The following is a 25930-nucleotide window of genomic DNA, read 5'->3' as shown; positions in this document are numbered from 1 at the left end:
AAATGACACCTTCCAGCTGCGGTGTAGATCTACCCATAGCACCCTGGTAACACTCCTTGCAAGCTGTGGCCAGTGTATAGCTAACTCTCCTGTCTTTATTGGATACACCAAATACTGACGGCATGGTACAGCCCCATTAATAGCATTCACACCGTCTCTGCTATAGAGGGTGCCATCCAGAGAAAGACAAGTAGTTTTTGAGACAGTGAGGGGAAAGACTGAAAAGTTTGCTGAAAAGTTTTTCACAGAAGGGTTGTTCACAGGGATGCTGTTAGAGGATTGGTTGTGTGAGCTCTTCTATAGCTGGAGGCCTCACATGATAGGACTCTGAGTCATAGAATATCAGGATTGGAAGGGACCTCAAGAGGGCATCTAGTCCAACCCCCTGCTCAAAGCAGGACCAATCCCCAACTAAATCATCCCAGCCAAGGCTTTGTCAAGCCTGACCTTAAAGACCGCTAAAGAAGCAGATTCTACCACCTCCCTAGGTAACCCATTCCAGTGCTTCACCACCCTCCCAGAGAAAAAGTTTTTCCTAATCTCCAACCTAAACCTCCCTCACTGCAACTAGAGACCATTACTCCTTGTTCTCTCATCTGCTACCACCGAGAAGTCTAGATCCATCCTCTTTAGACCCCCCTTTCAGTTAGTTGAAAGCAGCTATCAAATCCCCCCGAATCTTCTCTTCTGAAGATTAAATAATCCCAGTTCCCTCAGCCTCTCCTCATAAATCATGTGCTCCAGCCCCCTAATCATTTTTGTTGCCCTCTGCTGGACTCTTTCCAATTTTTTACATCTCTTTATCTTCTCATAATGCTGCTCTAAGTGATGCCCATCCCATCCTGTTGCTCAGCTAACTTGTCGTATGCTAATGTATTGCATAAGTGGAAAGATGGTTCAGTGCTTAGAGCGCTTTTCTGCGCTGTGGGAGAACTGGGTTCATGCTGTGCCCAAAAGAGCTAACACAATCCGGGCATGCTTTAACAGGAATCTCTAGTAGTCTTTCTGTTCCTATTTTACCTCCGTATTGGTGTGACTGCTGCTGAAATACTGTGTCCCGGTTCTGGTGCCCACAATTCAAGAAGGATTTTGATATATGAGAGAGGGCTCAGAGAAGAGCTATGAGAATGATTAAAGAATTAGAAAACATGCCTTAGACTAAAACAGCTCAATCTATTTAGGTAACAAAGAGAAGAGTGACTTGATTACAGTCTGTAAGTGCCTACATGGAGGCTCATAATAGTAATGGGCTCATTAATCTAAGAGAGACAGATATAACATGATCCAATGGCTGAAAGTTAAAGCGAGACAAATTCAGACAGGAAATAAGGCATAAATTGTTAACAATGAGAGTAATTAACCACTGGAGCAATTTGTCAAGGCTCGTGGTGGGTTCATCATCACTGACAATTTTAAAATCAGGATTGGATGTTTTTCTACAAGCTCTGCTCTAGGAATTATTCTGGGGACGTTCTATGGCCTGTGCTATTCAGGAGGTCAGATTAGCTGATTACAGTGGTCTCTTCTGGCTTTAGGAGGTATGAATCCCTCCTCTACCAGATATCTTGGGAAAGTCACTTAGTCTCTCTGTGCCTCAGGTCCCCATCTGTCAAAAGGGGATAATTGCACTTCCCTACCTCACCAGGGTGTTGTGAGGATAAATACATTAAAGATTGTTAGGTGCTCAGACACTACAGTAAGGGGGACTGTATAAATACCTTAGTAGATGGCTGATACATTTCATTTGTATAAATTGCCTTAGATCCAGGCACTTAGTGTATTTACTCATGCCTAATGATATGTGCGGTAGTCAGTACTATTGTACAAGCCACTCAGCGTCCATTTACTTTGTGTTGTAAGACTGCATTGCTCTACTTCATGGGGAAGAGTCTGACTTTGTCCGCTGTCCTGACAAAGAGCGTATGTCTTAATCAAACCCAGGTGTGTTTCCTTTACTGAGACTTTCTAGAAACGTGAACCAACTTGTAAAGTTGTTTATATTTTATAAAAACTTACTAAAACTTTGATGTGTGTGATCAGTTCATGTCAAACCTTTAAACAACTAGATCTGTGATTATAATAATTGTAATTAAAATAAAATGGAAACATTCCATGTCATTACTTCATAATTGGCCATTTCAAATCTAATTCCTGCTTATTTGCTCTTTATATTAGATTATAATAGAAGTGTGTCTGCTGAAAGCAATCTTGAAGAAGTTGGCTTTATGTATTGATTTTATAGTGTAATCTGAATTCACAAAATCAGAGTACATGTATAATTTTAGTTCTGCAGACATAAAAGACACTGCCAGGCCTTTTAAGGACAGTTAAACAGGATGAATGACTTGCAAATTTAGAATCAAGGTTGTTAATTGTATTTGGATATACAGGTTTTTCCTTGTGTCTCTATACGGAGGACTCTGCTGGATGAAGTCAGCAACAGCCATTACTTTAGGGGGAAACATTTGGAGGATAGCACAGTAGTGGGTGATGTTCCAAATCCAGCCAAAAGGACAGAAATGAATTAGATAAAACACTCACTCCTACAGTGATTGAATTTGGCAAGTCATTGAATGGTTGGATCATTTATATCTAAAGAGAATGCCACTAGCATTTTAGCAATCAGTAGTTTGATTGTATTTATGGCTTTATCAAACATAACGTATTTAGTGAGAGAGAGACTTTTACTTAGTTGACTAAAATAAAGCCCTCCCATGTTGGAATCTAGTGGTGTTGGTGTAAATTTTAAGCTTTAGTTGTGGGTGGGTATAATGTCATCAGCACATGCTGAGGGTTGTATTGAATTCTGTTTAAATTCTTATACCCTTTATGGTGGAACTTCTGCTTTGCCCCTTCTCTGCCAGCTGAAAGTGCTTAACCGCTTCCTGGTTCACAGAGGCCTGGGGCCTGTGCACCTGCTCTCACAAATCAAAATGCTGTACTACATAATCATTTGTTTGTGTAGTACCTGGCCAAAAAAGGCATTTAGATTCAGTGCATTTTATCAAAAACATCACGAGTTGCATGTTACCAGGTCCTATATAGTCAATAAAGCTAATTACTCCAGCTTCTCACATTCAGTGGGCTTTCTTTAGAAACAGAAGGGCTAAAATGTAATTAAAAAAAAAAAGATTCTGTGGAATATCTGTGTAATTGCCCCACCTCCATCTCAGTTGCTCTGATTCCATCTTAATGAAGGCGTCAGCTGAATGTGCAGTAATGATTTTTAAAAGCGAATAAAATATTGGACTGTCTTGAGCAATTCACAGTGATGAGCCAGATCCTCAATGTGCATAAATCATTGTGGTTCCATTCATGTTAAGATGAGGGTCTGGCGCAATGTTTAGATCTTTTTTCAGTTATCCCTGAACTCAGTTTGCGTGAGTAACTTAAATAATTCTTTTTAATGTGCATTACTGTGCAATTGTCCACACTGAAGTTCATCTGCTGTCCTGCTATTCAGTAACCTAAGGCCCTAACACTACTGTGATGGTTCTCGGGATACCTAGGAACTGTGAGTCATCTTGTTGCCCCCCTGCCTCCAGCATGAGGGAGACTTGCTTGTGCTTAACTTACTGTCGGCTCCAGGACACCACCACGCTGTTACACATCCATGCACTTTCCTCTGGGCTATGCCAGCCCTTATTTTGCTTTGTAGGTTAACAATAGGTGCACTCCAGTCCGGAGCCCCTTCAAAGCATTCCCTTGTAGTGTTCAGCCCCGTATCCACTGAACACTCATGGAAATATCAGGGCTGCTGTCCCCAAGAGAACAATGTATGTACCAGCTTGTATGTTTCAGTTCAGGATCAGCACCTTGTTTAATATCATAAGAACAGCCTTACTAGGTCAGATCAATGATCCATCTAGTTCAGTATCCTGTCTCTGACAGTGGCTAGTGCCTGATGCTTTAGAGGAAATGAACAGAACAGGGCAATTATTGAATGATCCATCTCCTGTTATCCAGTCCCAGCTTCTGACAGTCAGAGGATTAGGGACACCCGGAGCACAGAGTTGTGCCCTGATCATTTTAGCTAATAGTCACCGATGAACTTGTCCTCCATGAATTTATCTAATTCTTTTTTGAACCCACTTTTGGTTTTGGCCTTCACAACATCCCCTGGCAGCGTGTTCCACAGGTGTTGTGTGTTGTCTGCAGAAGTATTTCCTTCTATTTGTTTTAAACTTGCTGCCTATTAATTTTATTGAGTGACCCCAGTTCTTGTGTTGTGTTATGTGAAAGGATAAAGAATACTTCCTTACTCACTTTTTCCCAACCAGTAATGATTTTATAGATCTCTATCTTATCCCTCCCCTTATTCATTTCTTTTCTAAGATGAATAGTCCCAGTATTTTGAATCTTTCCTCATATGGAAGCTGTTCCATACCCCAGTCATTTTTGTTTCCCTTCTCTGTACCTTTTTCAATTCTAATGTATCTTTTTTGAGACGGGGCAACCAGAACTGCACACTGTATTCAAGGTGTGGGTGAACCATGGATTTATATAGTGGTATTGTCATATTTTCTGTTTTATTATCTATCCCTTTTCTAATGGTTCCTAACATTATGTTAGCCTTTTTGACTGCCACTGCATACTGAGCAGATATTTTCAGAGTGCTAGCAGTTAATTTAGATTCCATCATTTGTATGTATAGTTGGGATTATTTTTTCTACTGTGCATTATTTTGCACTTATCAACCTTGAATTTCAGACCACACTTACATATATTCACATGCGAAAACACAAATAAAGTTATTACCACAGGTTCAACAGTAAAGTAAGAGAGTAAGGACACTGGAAACAGTAAGTTATGTAAAAATAAAACCATAACATGCTTTCTACAGACTAAATTTAACTGGTTACTCTATTATCTAAAGAAGTTTATCTCACCTAAAGTCTTTTCTACAGCATTTCACCCAATATTGGTTGAGATCCAGTTTTCATGTAAATGCACTGCCCGTTTATTTCCTAGATGCGGGATGAGGTGGTGGTGTCTTTGCCTTCTTTTTATATCCCCAAAGTTCATTGTATTCAGAGACAGGATATCTCCCCCATGGTTTGTTTTTCCTGTGTGCTGTTTCCTGTTGACTTCACATCTCTTTGATAACTTTGTATGTAAATGAGCATCCATTGTGTTAACTTACAATACTCAATTAACATCTCAACAAAGAGATTGGTGAGTAAACCATTTTTTGTTTGATAGAAAACCCGTTTCTCCACCTCTGCTGTTATACAGAATTTAAGAATATAGTTTCTGTACATATACATAACTCCTTATGTAGTATGTGTACATACATTTCACAATGGTAGCAATGACCAGTGTGACCCTGGTTTTCATGTAAGACTTCATATGACATTCTTTGTAGAGAATGTACATACCACAATCAGGATATTCTTACAACTCTCTTGCCAGTTGGAATTAAGGAGTTCACATTCTCAGAGAGATTTCCACAAGTATAAAATTAAACATCTGTGTATGTCTTTGCAGAATAAGGACCTAATGTTGTATGATCCTTATGGAATTCACAAACCTCACTAGTTTTGATAACCTAAATAACTTTGCTTTGCCAACAAGCTTTGCAATTTTAATTCCTTGTTCATTCACACCTGTCATAAACAGATAGCTAAGGGTTAATGTCTCTTTTACCTGGAAAGGAGTAATCTGAAACACCTGACCAGAGGACCAATCAGGAAACAAGCCTTTTTCAAATCTGGGTGGAGGGAAGTTTTAGGTGTGAGTTCTTTGTTCTTTGTCTTGTGTCTGTGCCCTCTCGGCTCTGAGAGTGATTTTTCTATCTCCTGGCTTTCTAATCTTCTGTTTCCAAGTTGTAAGTACAAGGATAGTAAGACAATAGGTTTATATTGTTTTTTTGTATTTACATGTGTGTAGTTGCTGGAATGTGTTAAATTGTATTCTTTTTGGATAAGGCTGTTTATTCGCTCTTTTTTCTTAAGCAATTGACCCTGTATATTTTCACCTTATACAGAGACTATTTTTAATGTATTTTTCTTTCTTTTTATAAAGCTTTCTTTTTAAGACCTGTTGGAGTTTTTCTTTAGTGGGGACTCCAGGGAATTGAGTTTGCAGCTCACCAGGGAATTGGTGGGAGGAAGAAGCTAGGGGGAAAATCTCTTTGTGTTAGATTTACTAAGTCTGATTTTGCATACCCTCTGGGTGAGGGTGGGAGAGAGATTAGCTCTCTCTGTACTTGTGTTTCCAGGACTGGAAGCAGGGAATCTCCTAGGGTCGTCCAGGGAGGGGAGCCTGGGAGGAAGTAACCAGGAAACAAGAGGAGAGGGTTATTTCCCTTTGTTGTAGGACTCAAGGCATCTGAGTCTGGGGGTCCCCCAAGGGAAGGTTTTGGGGAGACCACAGTGAGCTAGGCACTGTGTAATTCCTGGCTGGTGGCAGCTTTACCAGGTCCAAGCTGGTAACTACGCTTGGAGGTTTTCATGCTAACACACATATTTTGGACGCTAAGGTCCAGATCTGGGAAAAAATGTTATGACAACACCAAAGTCCAATGCCTTTTGAAAGTCTAAGTAAGTAAAATGGACCAATTGTTTATTATCTACTGTTTGTTAAAACTTTTTCAAATAATTCTGTTTTCAGAGAGGCACAAAAGTTGTGCTAAATTTGTTTCAGTCACATCAATTTAAGTGCTTTATAACTCTGTATAAAGTATGGAGGGTCATGCTGTGACAGTCATTCCAGAGGAAAATATAGAAGTATTTTAACATTTGGTATAAAATTCCCTAACCAAAGAAGTCACTTGGCTTATCAGCCTGTGGGAAAGCGACCATGCCCAAAAAAGCTGCATTATTTCAATATGGATATTTAATGATTCCCCAGAGTGGAAGAAATACAGATTTCTTTATGACACAAGAAGACATAAAGTATTCCTACCAGAAATCAGGGAGATAGAACAAGACTGTTTTATTCACTCGGGATGCAAAAGTCTCCATGTTCTTTTTTTTCCTGGCCCCTTACATACTATTGAAATGCGGTGTGGATTTATCTTATGTTAAGGGAGTGGACTGGGGGAACCTAAAATCTTCAGACTGGATTACATGGAAATTAAAATTTCAAAAGGTATTAATACATGTTCCCTGATGCCATGTGCAAAAGCAGCTAAACGATAAATACATAAAATATGAATTAAAATATCTTAACACGCAGGAAAGTGATTATATTAAAAGCACTTCCAAAAAGAGAGTGTGTTTGAACATGTAAATGGGGAGGAGACAGATGGATGCAGAAGTCCAAGGTTATCAATATCCATGCCTTAGGGAGCACCTCATAAAGGATTCGTCACCTTCTGATTCGAGGCACAAAGGTGAACCCCTAAAATGCATGAAATATGAGAGCACAGAAATCCGTTAGATTGTTTTATTCAGTCTCTCCCTAGTGAGATCTCTAAGATTCAGCAGATTCATCTCAGAATATACCATTTTATAGACAGCTTGTGTAGAAAATCATAGGGCTGCTGGAATATGACCACAGGTGACCATTTAGTACACAAATGTCCTTTTACATCTCTGCACTGTATGCAAATGGTTGGTGAAACATTGCTAGAAGCCCTACTGAGGTCTAGGGTGACCAGACAGCACGTGTGAAAAATTGGGACGGGGTGGGGGGTAATAGGAGCCTATACAAGACAAAGGTCCAAAAATTGGGACTATGTTCCAAAAGGGTTACAAACAACTAGGAATGAACATTTGTATCCTGCTTGCACGAGGATTTGCAATGGTGACTTAACTTGTTCAGACATGTTTAAAAATATTAGTGTAGACAAAATCCAAGAGGCAATTACAGTAGTCATGATTCATGACCAGAAGGTTATGTATTGTGTCTGCAAGTTCACCACAGGAGAAATAAGCAGATTTATCTTAGAATATACCTTTTTATAGGCAGCTTGTGTAGAAAATCATAGGGCTGCTGGAATATGACCACAGGTGACCAGCGGACCCTCCGCAGGCAAACCGCAGAGGCAGCCTGCCTGCTGCCCTCTCGGCACTGGCAGAGTGCCCCCCGCGGCTTGCCACCCCAAGCACACGCTTGGCGTGCTGGGGCCTGGAGCCGCCCCTGTTTGGGGGGATGGTGTGCCCCGTCATTGAGATTGTAAACTCCCTGAATGAGGTCATCTGGAGAGTTCCTTGCAGAGACTTTGGTCAAGGGAAAAAAGGATCCCTTGGCCCCAGTTCTTCTGTAAAACATTTTCGTAAAGTCTTTAAAAATTACTGTCTTATTTACAACAGATATGGTGGTCCCCAATCAAAGCCACAGGAGAGATTTACTATAAAAAAAATTTCTTAATGGGAAGCAAGGGGATTTTTCAAAGGGCCCTTCTGCCACCCTGCCTCGCTGAGGAGAGACAGCCTACTGTAAAATTGCCTTGTTTGAAAGGAAAACAATGGCTTTATAGAGTGATTTATTACTGCATGTTGGATAAAGTAGGTAGTTAAGAAATGGAAAATGCAGTGTCTACATTTTATCTTATGTAAGCTGTAGATGTACTGTATATAAATCATTTAACTTATTGGAACAAGATTTATAATGGGAGGAGAAGATTGATCAATTTTTATTTTACTTACAACAATAAGCAAATGATAATGGGAACATAATGTTTAGGCCTCAGAGTGGCATAGATAGAATTAAGGGATACAGTACTTGGCTAGATTTAGAGTCCTTAAAAATGAATGACTGAATCAGCATTCTCAGACAACAGTTGCGAGAAATAAAGTTATATGCTTTCATTCTAAAAAAGCCACTTTTAGTATATAATACAATTTTAGAACATTCATACATATTACAGAAGCCAGGTTATTGGCATTAAATATGCATGTGAAAAGGTTTGAAGGGCTATTTGAAATCCAAACAGTGCAGACCAAATTCTGCCTTTAAACTCATCATCGCAACTCCCATGATCTAAATCAATACATCTACATTCAAGGGCAAAATTTGGCAACAGCTTTGTGTTTAAACAACATTCAGAACTGAAGAGGGAATGAGATGTTATGGTTGAAGTCCATTAAACTTGAACTACTGTATTAGGATTAATAATATTTATAGGTAGTTATTGTTCCAGGCACTGTACAGACAAGTATGAAGGTTTCTGTCATAAATAGCTCAGAACCTAAATAGCAAGCGAATAATGTTTTCTAATGTCATGTATCCTTTTCTGTTTTCTAGAGCATCAGGGCTTCAGGCCTGCTTCTTTTGGAAACAATCCTTTTTGGATCACTCCTCCTGTACTTCCCGGTGAGTTATGTTGTTGTTTTTAAACTGCTTTTATTGCCGAACTTTTAAAAAGTAAGCAGTTTGGTGATAAATACAGATATCAAAACTATGTACATACTAGGTAAGTTAATACAATTATTTTAATGTACTGTGTGCAGTAAGTGCTCTTTTAACTTTTTGGTATTTCTGATAATTCCAAGTGCAGGGAGTACTATAGAGAGAATATTGCAAATACACTAAATAGTGATATTTTTTAAAAAGGGGAGGGAAACTTTCTAAGGTTGCCTATTGTATGTTCCCAGTTGAACTGACTATCAAAAGCTGGAAACTAGGTCCTCTACTGTACTTAAAAATAACAAAAATGTCAAGTTTGTGTATAAAGAACAAAGACTGAATATATCTAGTGCTTTCGGGAGTTTATTACAAAGCAGGGGAGTTATTTTAATGTTTTATTAAATATCTCTGAAACTGTGTGACATCTGGAATACCTTATGTTTGAGAATATATGTTATTTATATAGTGTAAGTGTAGTGTAAGTTTAGGAAGATGTGTTGTTATTTATATAGTATAAGTGGGCAAAATATGGAACAATGTAGTTCTGGTTGTTTGAGCCGGAATACTTAATGAATCAGTTGAGTTTTCTGGAATTTTTGAAAAGGGAGAACCAAGATATTTTGGTGCAAGTTTGTGGTCATGCAGTCTAAGGTCTAAGGAGTGGATGGAAGAAAGAAAGGTGGAAGTGGACGAAGGGGGAAGACGATAGGAATCAAGAAGTGATGGAGGAGGAAATAGAATTAGAGACCGCTTTGAATATGGTTATGTTCTAATTTATAGCTTTCTCCAGCGATCAAATGCTTATATGGCTTTTATAGAGCTCCTGCTCACTAATGAGACTCTGGAAAGCAAAACACCCAGGCAAACATGTAAACAATTTGCAAAACATGGAGTACTAAAGGAGGGGAGATAAATGCTGTAATAAAGACAAATCCCGCAAGAGTTTGTTTTCTAAATTGTTCAAAATTGTGTTGCTCTTTTAGGTTAAAGGTAAAAAATCGTGTTTGTTAATTGCTAAGATTGTTTTATTTGGAATTTCATCTTTAATTCTGAGGTTGTTAGGAAGAAGATTTCATTTTTTAATGTTTTTGTGTTGCTGACATCACCATTAGAAGAAACCAATGAGAAACATGTTAAAGTCAGTCATGCAGTGCTTGGAACAGAAATATAATCATACTTAACAGTTAGTGGTTCACATGTTCAGAGCATTGTACAAATGCTAATTAATTCTCACAATAACCCTCTGAGGTAAATAATTATTACCCCCATTTCACTAGGGACTGGGTCTGTCTTCACTTATGTGAGAGCAGCACCCAGGTGCTAGAGGACAAAATTGAATCCCAGATGAGGAAGAGGTGAAATGATGTGCCTAAAATCCCACAGCTAATCAGTGTCAGAGCTGGGATTTTAGAATATCACATCCTTTCTGACTCCCAGCCTGTGCTCATTGCTTTAGAGTTCATTGTCTCACAGTCTGAATGTCAATGAAACCAGTATTTCTGGTCAAAGATGTAACTACCTTTCCGCTCTCTAACACGCAACCTTATCCTCTCATTTCCTCTTCTCAGTCCATCCCTCTCTCTCCCTGACAGTCCAACCTTTTCCCAGCCTTGTATTCTGACCCCTTATACACCTGCCCAGGCCTAGATTAAAGGGTAGGCACCAATAAACTTGGGTCTAGGGTTGCTACCACAGTAAGATGGTGAGTTCAGAATCCCTGCTTTAGTTTTAAAACAAAAACAATGTAAGCCTCCGGCCCTCATAGTTATGAAAAGAAGCGTCGAAGTGTGAACTTGGTGTAACTGCTGCAGTTAGGAGTGTTTGAATCTGTAGAGAGCATTCAGCAGAGAAGGAAGGGCAGTCACAAAAGCTGGGTTAGAAGCCATCTGGCCCATCCACCAGACCAAAAGCCCCTGTTGCTTTTTTCAGGGAAGGGGAGGGAAGCCTGCTACTCTTTGGGAACTCTGCTACTGCAGTTTTTGCCACTGCTGTGGGGAGGAAGCCATGGTCATCAGTTCAGAGGGGCAGGACCTCACAGGTCCTCAGGGTTTCTGGGGAAGAAGGATTAGTCCCATGGCTACCGCAGCTGTCACTTTCTCCAGCCAGGTAGGGGGGATGCAGGTCGGTGACCTGCTACCCAACTAGAGCAGGAGGCCTTATGATGCAGAGTGCAGCTCCTGAGAAGGGAGTGGGGAGCCATACTTGCTAGGTGGTTGGGGGAAGAAGGAGGCAGAGACACTGCCACAGTTGCTATCAGCCAAAGGGAGGTTAGACCCAGCTACTACCATCTCAAGCAGGAGGTTGGGCCAAAGTATAAGGGGTGAGGCCATAGCAGAGAGTTCTCCTGTGAGATATGCCTAAAGCCCTAGCTTGGCTTAATTCATCCCTGATCTTGCTGTGGCTCCCATCTGCTCACCCTAGTCTTTACCCAGCCTTTTGTCTTGATCCCAGATCTTCTCCAAAAACCTTGTGTCCTGTTGATTTTTGCACCTTTAGGAATGAAGCACACTGGCTACGAAAGCTCCAGCTAGTACAAAATACAGCAGACAATGGGCATAGTCACACAGGGGTTGCCATGAGTACATTGCCGCTGTGCTCTGCTCTCTGCACCAGCTTTGCATTGAACAGAGTCAAGTTCAAAGTCTGTCCAGCTTTTCTGTGCCCTCTATGGGACTGCATCTGGTTATCTGACAGGTTGTTTCTCCCTTTACAACAATGAGCTCCCATGATAGCCATGTTCCACTTGACAATGAAACTCTCAACCAATGCAGGAGGCTTGTGAGATGGTGCTTTGAATGCAACTGGTCCTAGACTAAGGAACCCACTCATAATGTATAAGAATGACCACTACTCACTCACTCTGTTTAGAGCTAAATGCAAAACTCATGCTCAAACTTCCACTCTGCAATAGTTTTGTGCTCCCATATACTCTCTGGTGGGGCTCTCTTTCTCCCTCACATACATAACTGTGCTCTAATCAAGCTATTACTCCTACAAGCTGAGACAAATGAGAGAAAGATTGTTGTTTCTATTTTTAAATAAATGGGAAGGGGCTTAAATACCATGGTAATGGGGGCCGTTGTTGAGCCTAGACAGATAAATTAACCATTGTTTCACCAGCTTTAAGAACTTACTTCTGTAAGCTTATGGTAGAATTCTGCTATGAAAGTTTCTTAAATAGGGAGAGACTGCCATTATGGGATGTGTGGATTCTTGAAGTGTGAATTAATGAGGTCCTACTGTGCATACACCATATCCAAGCCTGTGCTCGCGTGAACCTTTAAGGAACACATAGCTGAATAAAAGATCAGGTGTGGGCTATAAAATGAGTGAATAACCTGTACCTAGTTAGCACTCATACACATTTTAATTCATGCCAGATAGGTAGAGTGTGAGATATTGATTGTAACATCAGACCTAATTCACATATGTGCAGCTGCTATTCTTCAACTCTCTTTCTGTTACTTTGGATTTTTATTTGTTTATTTATAAAGATCTAGAAATGTTTTTGTAATTCTGTGAATCAGAACAAATTGTTTAAAGAATTAATAGATCTGGGGAAAATGCACTTAAAACATTGAAACAGGAGCAGAATTGTTTTGATTTCATAATTAAAAGACTACAGTGATAATTGTTCTTCATTTTATATGGCAAATGGATATTTTGTAGCATGACAGTTACTGAAAAGCTCAGCTTCCACTTTTAGACTTCCTGCCTAATAGGTTAAATTTATTTATCAGACTTTTTACTGCTTGTTTAGTACATCACCATACTGTACTCAGCCAGCTCCATGCAGTTGTCCCTCTCTACTACATCTAAGGAACATCAGGATTCAGACTCTGGGGTGGGGCTGGGAATGAGGGGTTCGGAGGGCAGGAGGGGGATCAGGGCTGGGGCAGGGGGTTGGAGTACGATTGGGGTGTGAGGGCTCCATCTGTGGGTATGGGCTTTGGGGTGGGGCTGGGGATGAGGGATTTGGGGTTCAGGAGGGTGCTCTGGGCTTGGATCAAGGGGTTTGGAGGGAGGGAGGGGGATCGGGGTAGGGTAGGGGGTTGGGGCATGGGAGGAGGTTAGGGGTGCAGGCTTAGGGTGGCGCTTACCTCAGGCAGCTCGTGGAAGCAGCAACATGTCCCCTCTCTGGCTCCTATGTGTAGCGGCAGTCAGGGGCTCTGCACGCAGCCTTTGTCCCAAGCGCCACTCCCGCAGCTCCCATTGGCCAGGAACCACGGCCAATAGGGGCTGTGGCAGTGACACTTGCAGATGGGGCAGCACACAGAGCCACCTGGCCATCTAGGAGCCAGAGATGGGACATGCTAGCTGCTTCCCAGGAGTCAGGCAGCACGGAGGCTAGCAAGGAGCCTGCCAGCCCTGCTGCACAGCGCCACCAACTGGACAGTCAATGGCCCAGTCTGTGGTGCTGTCTGGAGCCACCAGGGTTCCTTTTTGACTGGGTGTTCCAGTCGAAAACCAAACATCTGATCATCCTAGCCAAGATGCAGTTGGGAAGCAGAGATTGGAGTCAGAGCCAGGGGTGGCAAGGATGCAGAAGAGAAGGAACTGGAGTGGACACCAGAGCAGGTTGGGCAGGAACAGGCCAAGGCTGGATAGGAGGAAGAGCAGGCACAGGAAGCAGGGTCAAGCACAGCTGCGGCATGGAACACATTGAGAAGCCAGTGAGCTCTTGCTGCTGTTGGGTCAAGGAGGGCTGCTCCACCAAGCAGGAAGTAAAGTCAATCAGGCGGTCCTGGGCAGGATCAGCTATGCCCAGTGTGTTGCTAGGAGACTGACCCTGCTGCAGCTGGCTCTCTAAAAATTAGTAAGTGTAAAGTACTTTGTGTCATTGCACATTTGGTGTTTCTTCTAGAACAGGGTCTTTACACTTACTTGGGTTATGGCAACTCAGACCTTCACAGATCTAGCGGAAGGGGATGATTTAAATGGCATGCATTATGCTCCTCCATGTTTGCAGAGGTGGCTGTATACACCACACTGCTGCTGTGGGTGTGTAGGCCCTTTAGAGAGATGTTTGTAGAAGATTATAATTTAGAGATGCTCCCTCATAAGGGATGTAGGAATTTGGAGATGTGCCCTGAAAGCGAGGGTTGGGAACACTGCATGGCTGTGTGCAGCAGTTCGCCAGAAATGCTCTCCAGTTTGTTTTATTAAAGTTTTATTCCTTTCTCATTCATTGATTTGTTGTTTAATGGAACCCAAAATTGTTACAGGCCTTTCACACTTTGAATGTTCACAATAGGCATCAGAGACTCTGTACTATCTACAGTCCTGGATCCAACGTCAGAGCAGCAGACTGCTCCTCGGAAGTCTTCAGTTGCCTTCAGTAAAAAGCCAGGGAAGGCAGGGATGACCCTTGCACCAAAGGACGTCAGGCCAGACAGATTTTGGTTCACAGCTATAGTGCCTTAGGCCCAGATTTTAAAAGGAATTTAGGCTTTGCTATGTTCAGTGTTGCACCACCACTATGAATCAGGAGCCTAATTATTTTTAAAAGGAATTTAGGCACTTAGGTGATAAAATCCCATTGACAGTTGTTGAGATTTAGGCTCCAAAGTCCTCAAATTCCTTTGGGAAATGATATCTAGGCTCCTAAATCAGTTAGGTGGCAGAACAGTAAACATAGCAAACCTAAATACCTTTTTAAAAATCTCAGTATTCAGTTAGCATAGAGGCCTTGTTGGCCATGGGAACATCTGCTCCAAAAGACGACCCTTGAGTTTGATGAGATTTGGTTCTGAGGCCAATTATGGCCTCTAGGTATTTGTTGCTTGCTGATCCTTTATCTGTACAAAGAGATTCTTAGGTACCCAAGAAACCAGGTACTAAAACGGGCATCTATCTGTGTGTACATGTTATAGGCTGCATGTGAACTAAAGACCTTTGTTCCACTGGAACAAGCCAATGCAGATATTCTCTAAGTGCCAGGAACTTGTTCAACTCTGAACATCTTGGTAGTGCAACATGAGGCTGTTGGTGTACAGCTCTCCTTGGCACTGGTTTCTAATCCTTGATCAAGTTCTCATCTTGAGGATGCTTTAGTAATGAAATCAGCTGCCCTCAAACACAAGGGCAAGTAAAAAGAAGCAGCGATGAGGCTTTGGTGCTAGAGTTATTGGCGCCATCCCAGAAGAGGAAGAAATTGCACTGGGAGTTCACTGACAGGGAGGCTTGTGTCTGCTCTGACACTATCTGTGTTAAGGGCTCCTCTGACCTTGCCCATGTTCCTGATCCCCAAAGTGTATATCAGCCCTTGTATGTACCTAGCCAGTTTTGGGAGCAGTACAGATAATCAGCAAAATAATCAAAGCTGAATAACGTGATGGTGTCACTTCTGAGGTAAGTCAAGAAACCACATCTAAACTCAGTCCAGGAAGTATCCTCAGCAAAGGCAGTCATATATGCCAGTTCATGTGGTTAGAAAAAATTATGTCCTTTTTTCTGCCTTTCCTGGAGTATTGGGTGCAGTACTACTTTTAAAAATCCACTGATTTTTGATTAATGATATTTGGAATACCAGAAAAGTAAATTGTATGATGTAACGGTTCTTCATGGTTTCACTGGCACCAATACAAAAATAGAATATATTAATTAGAGAGGAAGTTTAAAGAAGTTCCCAGGTCCTACAGTATGACTGTGCAAATCTTGATTGGAGCAAATGAGAAAATCTTCAATTAGTCATCAGTTTGTCTGCGTATGTGACAAGGTTTGGATTTGGAAACCCTGAAGGTCAGGACTTCTGGCACAAACAATTCCAAGGGGAAAAAAAAATTGGGTAAAATTCAATATGAAGGATGTTTTGTCAGGATAGGAGCATGCAAAGTACATATTTAAAAAAAGTCAAACTGTTTATAGTTACTTGAACTGTGAAATACGTAATGCTGTCAGGACATGTTGTGTGATTTTAAGATGGCACTTGCTAGATTTGTCAGTGACACTGGAGATTCATGTTATTTCATGTTAATTAGTCCCACAAGTTTTTCTTAAGTGAATGGACATTTGTGATTGTGAAGGTCACTGTGGTACCAAGACCAAAAAAACATTCCATTCATTTGCAGGTCTAGGGGTAAAGTGTGGAATTCTGGCATTTGATTGTCACAGTTCAGGGAAACTGCATTTGTATTTCCCCTCTATAGGCCAACAGCAGCACCCACTCTAGGCTTCCGGCTTCCCAGTCATTGCCTCTCTTGGGTAGAGAGACATCTCTCTCTCCCTTCTGATTAGGGTATTTCCAGACGGAACAGTTCTCTGTCTATACTGTGCCCTCCCCAACAAAAGACAGTCTGCCTAATCAGGCCTGCTTCATTTCTCTCTTCAGAGATGGCGAACAGTGTAATTGCCACAGTTATCACACATCCCTTTATGAGCAAGGACATTTATTAAGGTGAAAGAGTTACAGAGAAAACATATTAAAACAGTAAAAGAACGTACACACATACTAATAAGCTTACCAAATATCATCCCCTCACTCCAACAAGGACTCTGGCTGGTGAACCACACATGTTTATACCCCTCACAGGTTTTTTCCTGTGGTCACCAGTTCATAACAGCTTCAGTTCAGAACCAGCCCCCTTATGGCTCTGTAAATCACTCTTTTATCCTGTTCGGGTCTTTGAAACCACCATGAACAGGTAATCAGTCAGACAAAGATCCCCCTCTCAGGATAAAACTTCAAAAGGCTGAGTTCTTGCTTAACCAGATGAGGTTCATTTTCATACGCCTCCTAAAACCCTAGAAATTTCTTGGGAAATAAAGTTAATTTTTAAAAATTCATTCTTGTCTTAATCCATTGTTAATAGATTCCTTTGAAGCTCACAACACTTTCCAAGGTTTTTATTAGTCAGATGTCCTAGACAAGTTAAATACAATCCCACAATAAGACATAAATATTTGCATTTTTAATACAATGAGCTCCTAAAATACGTTAACTTAATTCAATAAGGTTGTCCAAGATATTGCAGGAATTTCCTATAACTGTCACCATGATTCCCTGTACTAACTTCCCATTTTAAAAAAAATCAATTTGGAAGGTCACATGCCTGTAGGTGTAAGAAATCTCTATGCTCACCAGTAGCCAATTGTGTGTACAGGGGGAAGGGGAGGAAGACAGCAATGTTAAATTGTGTGGAATTAATGACCAATGAATTGATCCAACCACATTGTTAGGTTTTCACTGGACTTTTGATTTTAAGCCACACTCTTAGACTGTTGGTCTGGAGGGATACATGGGGTTCAGTCTTGCACTCAGAAGTGAAAGTAAGCCGGTACGGTCCAGTACTGTGTACTGGTAAAAAGCGGCTGCTGGTATACTGCTGACTGTACCGGCAGGGCTGCTGATGGGGGGGGGAGGCAAAAGGGGCAGCTGCTCCAGGGCCTGGTGATTTAAAAAGGTCAGGGGCTCCCAGCAGCAGCTGGAGCCTCAGGTCCTTTAAATCACTGCTGGAGCCCCGGGGCTCCTGGCTGCTTGCTACCCTGGGGCTGTGGCGGCTATTGAAAGGGCCCAGGGCTTCCAGAAGCTGCTACCACTACCATGCCAGCGGCCAGAGCCCTGAACCCTTTCAGTCGCTGCCAGAGCCCTGGGAGGTGTGGGGCCAGACAACACTGAAGGGCTGGCTGAGAGAGTCTTGCTGCATCCCTGCTCCTTTCACCCGAGGCACTGCCCTTTCCACCCAAGGCCACACGCCTTCCGGGGAGCCAGAACTGCCCCCTCTATCTTGCCCTGTGTACCAATAAGTCCTTTTAAATTAATTTCACCTCTGCTTGCAGTCCCTAATCCAGTGAAACTAATCATGTGATGAAGGGCTGCCACAATGGTCCTTAAGGGCCTGGTTCTTTACTCATGTGAGCAATTCTGCTGAAGTCATGCACATGAATAAAATTACTCGCATGTGTAACTGTTTTCAGGCCCTAAATTAGTGTTTTTCCTTAAATGCTTTAGTATAAAAAGTACAACCTGAGAAGTCATAGTATCTCCTCCCAAAAGTGAGAGTAAAATATTTAATTAGAGGGTTTTGTTTTTTAAAAAGTTCACTGTTTAAGGTGAGTTATTAAAAGAAGACAGCACTGGAAGTAAAGAGTGGATATGCACAGTGTAAGCAGTAACACATGCACAAGTTACAGATGTGAGGTTTTTTGAAGAATAAATATCTTGGAGATTTGACTTCTGATCACAGAAGGTGTTGACGTGCAAGTGATCAAAGGGCTCGGATGTGGGTGAAATCACAGTGCACCTTTTCCAAGAAAACACATTTAGGGCTGGGAATAGATTGTTACACATTTTATTGCTGAAAGGTTCTTCTACACAGTTCTTTTTATTAATTTTGTGGATCTCATTAAGACATAGAAATGTGAGCTGTTGTCCTATTCTCTTTATGGCAGAGATAAAAGTCAGATAGAAGCAACAGCAATAGCCTTCTTGGACTCACCTAGTAAGAACAGATCAAATTTAGCATTCTTCAGATGAACTGTGATTGTATAAGCAGTATTTAGTTCATGGAGTTTTCAGTTTTTATTACAGAAGCTTTAACTTACACAAAAATCAATAAAAAGAAAAGGCAGTGTGCAGGAGGTCAGACCAGATGATCATGATGGTCATTTTTGGCCCTAAAGTCTGAGTTTATATTGGTAAAAATACTAATGTGATAGGGCACTCAAAAAAGGTATACTGTTTATTCAGGGAGTCAAGATTTTTCTGTATTATAAATAGAACTGGAGTGAATAATTGTTTAGTTCAAAGGCTGAATTTATTATTTTCCAGAAAATTCTCACTCAGCTCTAATTATAGAAAAGGTGTAGAATTGAACTACACCTGAAACATTCTGATGTATATCTGAATGCTCTTAGAGGTGAATATGTTGAATAACATGCAGCTTCTAAAGTTTTATCTGATATGAAAATAATAAACTGTAAGCAAATTTGAAAGTCTTATCAATAAAGCACAATTATTGATCCTCAAGACTTATAGTGAGAGGTTATCAGTTTTTGAGAGAGAAGTTCCATTCATTCTGTTTTACTTCCAAAAAAAATCCATTTATCCACCTGTATTTCAATGTAGCTAAAGGTGTATTTATATTTTTCCCCACCAAATGTCCCTACTTATTGTTTATAACTTTAAATTCCATACATGAGACCTAAGGAGAGTCCTGGAATCTGTAGATAAAAGAAAGGTCTGGGACAGTTTTAAAAGTCTTAATGTCAATCCTCTGCAGCTTGAGATCTTCAAACCACAATTTGAAGACTTCAATAACTTGGACATAGGTTAGGGGTTTGTTGTAGAAGTGGATGGGTAGGGTTCTGTGGCCTGCTTTGTGCAGGAGGTCAGACTAGATGATCACATTGGTCCCTTCTGACCCTAAAGTCTATGAATCTATTACGCTATCCTGATCAAATTGATAATAATTACAGCTGTTGTCTAGTTATTTAGCTTAGGGTTGTTAGTGATCTGCATCAATAAGTGTCTGAAGCAAAACAATAAAAGTGGAGGCATCCTATGCCAGAGGGAACTGTTAGAATCAGGCACTAGGATGCTATCACCAAGCTTTCTATTCACATTACTAAATACAGATTTGAACCCAGATTATTAGAGGCAGATGGCTAATATGGTAATTCACTTTGCCACAGAGCAAGAGATTTACATTTTAAAGGTAAGACATTGATGCATGGAACTGGATAATGAAACCTGGTATTACACCCTAGCGGCCAGGTATTAATGAATTCCACCTCACTTGACAGAAAACCTGGAATAAGAGTAAAGGAGGGTCAGAAAAGTCGAATTAAACTGAAAGATGGAGCCTGCTTTGAAAAGCCTGTGTATAATGAATATCTGACACACAATCTTTTCCTTCCTCAGCACCCCCCACATATGACTGTATTAGAAATATGTGTAACAATCTATTTGTTGTAAAAACAGTATACTGTACAGAGCAATTGTCGTGGTTGACTCCAGAAGAAATTAGAGATGCAACATATTACAATATATAATGAGAAAAATCAGTACTAATATCTTCTCCGTTGGGGAACTTTCTTACAGCAAAGATCAGGCTGGCCATTGTCAGTATTGGTCTATGTGCTTAAAATCCAGAAGCTGCAAAGGGTGGTGGGTTAGCCGTTGCTAATGCCAGTGGCTAGAGCTGAAATTTGACATCACAGCGTTCACTATGCAAGCAAAAGTACTTTGATAAGTAGCGTAAAGTCTTCTGTTTAGAACTTCATAAAGAGTTATGAGAACACTGTTTTTAAAAATGGAAAGTTTTTTATTATATTTTAAATTTTCCCCATGATACCTTTCTGTGGTGTGGAATGCTCCAAATTTAGATTAATGCTTCTCATTAAATCCCAAGGTCAATAGCAACCTACTTGAAATAAGATCAGGTGCAGTGCTATAAGTGCTCACATACAGCACTTGTGAGTAGTTGGGTAGAGAATAAGTTCTGGGACTCCAGAGAACAGTCCATTCTATGGACTCACAAAGTAGTTTGTTACTTATGGAGAAGAACTGGCAAGAAAACGAACTATCCAGAACCTTCTGAAAGTGTAAACAAGTTTAATTTTTTAAATAGAGGATGCAGTATAAAATTTCTGAAACCATCTGTAAGCCGCAGTGTTCTATTTTGTGGATATGAATATGGATAGCAAAATTACCCCACCTCAAACATGTGTGTGGTTGAAATACTGGTCTAATTTTGTAAATCAGTGACAGGAGTTGGTAGAACTAGTCAATAATTTAAATGTCTACTTTTGTTGGCTACTGAAAGGCAATAGGAGTATGTTGAAACTCCTCTCAGTTCTGGGCTTCTCCTCCTCCTCTCGTTATAGACCCAGTGGGTTCTCACCGTAGGAATGTCATAGGCTGTATGGCAACTGGACAACTGCCATTGGCACCAGAAAAAACTAAGCTGTTGTTTGAAGTCGTAGTCTATTTTTGACTCCAGAAGAGGTTTATGCGCATTTCCGAGATTTTTCCCTATTAGTCAGCTTGGAGAGATGTTTAAAATGACAGTTGGCCAAGGTTTAAAATACAGTAAAGCCAGAGGGGCCAATAGGTGAATAATTTCCCCGTTAGACTAACTAAGCTGACTAACTACAGTTAGACATGAAGTTATAGCTGAATGAAATATACCACCCTTATTTAGCTAGTAGTTTTACAGTGTTTCAGGTCCATGATTAAAACAATGTTAAACAAAGACTGTTCAAACTCAGAAGAAATTATAGATCTCACTGATTTTTTTCCATAATTTCTGTGGGAGTGCATAGAATAATAGAAGATTAGGGTTGTAAGAGACCTCAGGAGGTCATCTGGTCCAACACCCTGCTCAAAGCAGGACCAATACCAACTAAATCATCCCAGCCAGGGCTTTGTCAAGGCAGGCCTTATAAACCTCTAAGGATGGAGATTCCACCACCTCCCTAGGTAACCCGCTCCAGTTCTTCACCACCCTCCTTGTGAAATAGGTTTTCCTAATATCTAACCTACACCTCCTCCACTGCAACTTGTGACCATTGCTCCTTGTTCTGTCATCTGCCACCACTGAGAACAGCCGAGCTCCATCCTCTTTTGAACCCCCACTTCAGGTAGTTGAAAGCTGCTATCAAATGCCCCCTCACTCTTCTCTTCTGCAGACTAAACAAGCCCAGTTCCCTCAGCTTCTCCTCATAAGTCATGTGCCCAAGCCCCGTGATCATTTTCATTGCCCTCCACTGAACTCTCTCCAATTTGTCCACATCCTTTCTGTAGTGGAGGGCGCAGTACTCTAGATGTGGCCTCACCAGTGCCAAATAGAGGGGAATAATCACTTCCCTTGATCTGCTGGCAATGCTCCTACTAATGCAGCCCAATATGCCATTAGTCGCATTGGCAACAAGGGAACACTTCTGACTTATATCCAGCTTCTCATCCACTGTAATCCCCAGGTCTTTTTCTGCAGAACTGCTGCTTAGCCAGTTGGTCCCCAGTCTGTAGTGATGCATGGGATTCTTCCATCCTAAGTGGAGGTCTCTGCACTTGTCCTTGTTTAACCGCATAAGATTTCTTTTGGCCTATCCTCCAATTTGTCTAGGTCACTCTGGACCCTATCCCTACCCTCCAGCATACCTACTTCTGCCCACAGATTAGTGTCATCTGTGAACTAGCTAAGGGTGCAATCTATCCCAGCATCCAGATAAATAATAAAGATGTTGAACAAAATCGGTTCCAGGACCGACCCCTGGGGCACTCCGCTTGATACCAGCTGCCAACTAGACATCAAGTTGTTGAACACTACCCGTTGAGCCCAACAGTCTAGCCAACTTTCTATCCACCTATAGTCCATTCATCCAACCCATACTTTTGTAACTTGCTAGCAAGAATACTGTGGGACACCATATCAAAAGCTTTGCTAAAATCAAGGTATATCACGTCCATCACTTTCCCCATATCTACAGAGCCAGTTATCTCATCAAAGAAGGCAATCAGGTTGGTCAGGCATGACTTGCCCTTGGTGAATCCATGTTGACTGTTCTTGATCACCTTCCTCTCCTCCAGATGCTTCAAAATGGTTTCCTTGAGGACCTGCTCCATGATTTTTCCAGGGACTGAGGTGAGGGTTACCAGTCTGTTGTTCCCCAGCTTCTCCTTCTTCCCTTTTTTAAAGATGGGCTCTTTTTCCAATCGTCCGGGACCTCCCCCTGATCGCCACAAGTTTTCAAAGATAACGGCCATCAGTGCCATGTTAATCTGTTAGATGAGCAAAGAATGTTGATGCTGTGTAATCTCTATTGTATTTTGTTGAATATAATTTGGTAAATATAGCATGATATTGGAAAAAGGGAAAGATAGTGGGAAGAAAAAAGTAGCAAATTTTGGCTTCATAAAATTAAGGTCCAGTAAAAAGGCTAACACACTCTCACGAAAAATAATTTAAAATCTGTCATGGATAAAAAATGAAGGAACTAAACAGTGTAAAAATAGAAATAAGTCAGACGTGGAGTATTGCACAATGATAATGTGTTGGTTTCTGTTTCTTTTTTCTTCTGCCATGTTATCTTCTATACATGCAATCCAAAGACATCTGGAAAATTATTAATTCTAAGTGAAATCACCAGTTCTCTAGCTGCCAAAAAAAAAAAAAGTCAGATTCTTTTCACTAATCCTGACTAATCTCCTCCTTTTTTTCCTCTCTTACATAACGTAACAAAACTCCTATTGTTACCTTGTGCTTCCTATATTCCTTGTGTCTGTGTTCACCTGTTGTCTCTTGTTTTATATGTAGCTTGTAAGCTCTTTGGGGGCAGTGTTGGTCTTTTTGTCATATTTGGGCAGTGCCTGGCACAATGGGGTCCTGTTGTGTTAATTTTGATGGAATAAATAGGCCTAGAAAGTCAAAGGTATTAATGTGATCCTATCACTGTACATCACTAAGCAGTTAAACAATGTTCAGGGTTTTGAGTACAGAGACCTCAGCCTATTAAGTCCCATGGCAACAACGACCATTAATTTTTTTATAACCTTGTATTAAAGATACAGAAAAAGAAGGAAAAACAGTTAAATCATTTAAATGAGAATTATTAAATAAGGCTTTTACTTTAACAATATCCCTTACCCCCTTTCCCTGTAGATATGGAGAGCTTTTACAGGGAAAATCCCCTGGTATTACAGATGGTAATAGCTGTTCTATTTGGGGAAGAGAGAAAAAGTTAATTGAGATGGGCTGGAGCTGTTGCTGCTGCTGCTGCTAAACTCTGATCTTGTTTCCTTTAAAACTAAACAGGACAAACGCACAAAAAAGGGGAGAGAAAAGAATAACAAAGATAGAAAATAAAGCTTCTGTGTCTGGTGCTGACTCTGACTTGCCATCTGGCTGCTGTAGAGATATTAGCACAGCACATGCTCTTATTGGCTACTCAGACACCTCTCAAACATTTATCAGCATCAGACTGTTCAGGGTATTGTTTTTAGCTCGCTCTCTGGTCACGGGGACACGGCAGTTTTGCAAAAGATGCAGTTGTCTTGACTGGCTAAGCAAGAGTCCTATTAAACTGGAGGCAAAAGAGAGAGAGAGAGAGAGAGAGAGAGAAGAAATAAGGTGAGGAGGGAAAACTATACGCGAGGGAGCGGAACAGAACGAGAACCCACAGCTCACATTCCAGGTGATATTCAGGATTTAGCCAACAGCAGAGGAGATAGCAATGACAATGTCATTGGTTCCCTCTCTCTGGCCTAGTCTGGTCAGAACATCTCTCAAGACTAGGATGATGAAAGCCCAGGGGTGTCCTAGGAGATGGTGTAGTGGCAGCCGTATTTGTAAAGCTCTTTTCTTCCAGTCCAACCGTCTCCATCTGGCATTTTGATATTCCCCAAAGTCTCTTTATTTAAGGACCCTCAAAAGGGGGTAATGGGCAGAATAACCATTCCACTCATTATATTCTGCTCCCATTAGAAGAAAATCTAAGGGAAAAAGGATTTCAGGAGAGCTGGCAGTCCCCAGAGACAATATTAAAGGTGCTATAGTAAACTATGCCATTGGGAAGGAAAGATGGGAAAAATACAGTAGTAAGATGCCCATATGGCTCCATCAGAAGCTCTTTAATTACCAGAATATCAAAAAGGAATCCTACAAAAAACTGGAAACAGAGACAAATTGCTAAGCATGAGTACAAAAGATTAACACAAGCATGTAGGGGGAAAAAACAGAATTACACCTCGCAAGCAACATAAAAGGCAATAAGATAAGGGTTCTGTACATACCTTAGAGAAAGACGGAAGGAAAGGAAAGAAGGAAACTGTAGGTCCTCTATATAGCAGGGAGGGAGAGCTAATAATAGATGACATCCAGAATTAAACTCTCTAGTTTATCCACATCCTTCTTCAAGTGTGGCACTCAGAGCAGGACACAGTAGCACAGTTGAGGCCTCACTAGCGCGGAATAGAGCAGGACAATTGCCTCCCATGTCTTATATGCAACAATGAAGTCTGAAGTGTTTAATGGCTAGTTTGCTTGAGTCATCACTGAAAAGATTAATGATGACCAGATACTTAAAACAATGAATATTAACAAGGGGAGAAAATGCAAGCCAAAATAGGAAAATGACAGGTTAAGGAATATTGAAGTAAATTAGATTTGTTCATGGTGGCAGGGCCTAATGCTATTTAACCTAGGGTGCTTCAGCTATTTTCTTAAGTAATCTCAGAACCATTAGCCATTGTCTTTGAGAGCTCCTGGAGGATGGGTGAGGTTCCAGAGGATTGCAGAAGGGCAAATACAGTACCTGTCTTTAAAAAGGGGAAGAAAGAGGACCCAGAGAATTATAAACCAGTCAATGATTATTGGTCTAATGGATTGAGGCAGAGGCAGATTAGCATTTTGTGGGGCCTTGGGACAGAGGAAATGGGGGCCCCTCCCCACCTCTTCTGCCTGCAGTCCCCCCCCCCACCCCGCCTCCTGATGCTCCTGCCAAGGAGCCTGGTTCTCCTACCGGGGGAGCGGGGAGTGGGATCAGGGCATGCCTGCCGTGAAGCAGGGTTGGGACAGAGGGGCTTCCCATGCTCCCCAGCAGGAGTACCAGGCTAGTGGAGTGGGGCAAGCCTCTGAACCCCAATCACGCTCCCCGGCAGGAGCACTAGGTGGGCAGAGCAGGTCAGGGAGCAGGG

General features: G+C 41.3%; 1 protein-coding gene across 1 annotated transcript in view; it reads left to right on the top strand.

The window, feature by feature from the left end:
• The window catches only part of GPR158 (G protein-coupled receptor 158), a 318765-nt gene that overhangs the window by 203191 nt on the left and 89644 nt on the right, over window positions 1–25930 (top strand). Inside the window, exon 5 of the mRNA XM_030550335.1 lies at window positions 9193–9261. Coding sequence (XP_030406195.1) covers window positions 9193–9261 — 69 coding nt within the window. The remainder of the gene's footprint in view (window positions 1–9192; window positions 9262–25930) is intronic.

Source organism: Gopherus evgoodei, chromosome 2, assembly GCF_007399415.2.
Source record: "Gopherus evgoodei ecotype Sinaloan lineage chromosome 2, rGopEvg1_v1.p, whole genome shotgun sequence".
In the NCBI taxonomy this organism is placed as follows: Eukaryota; Metazoa; Chordata; order Testudines; family Testudinidae; genus Gopherus; species Gopherus evgoodei.
The sequence above is the reverse complement of the archived record's forward strand: the minus strand, read 5'-3'. Positions and strand labels throughout refer to the sequence as shown.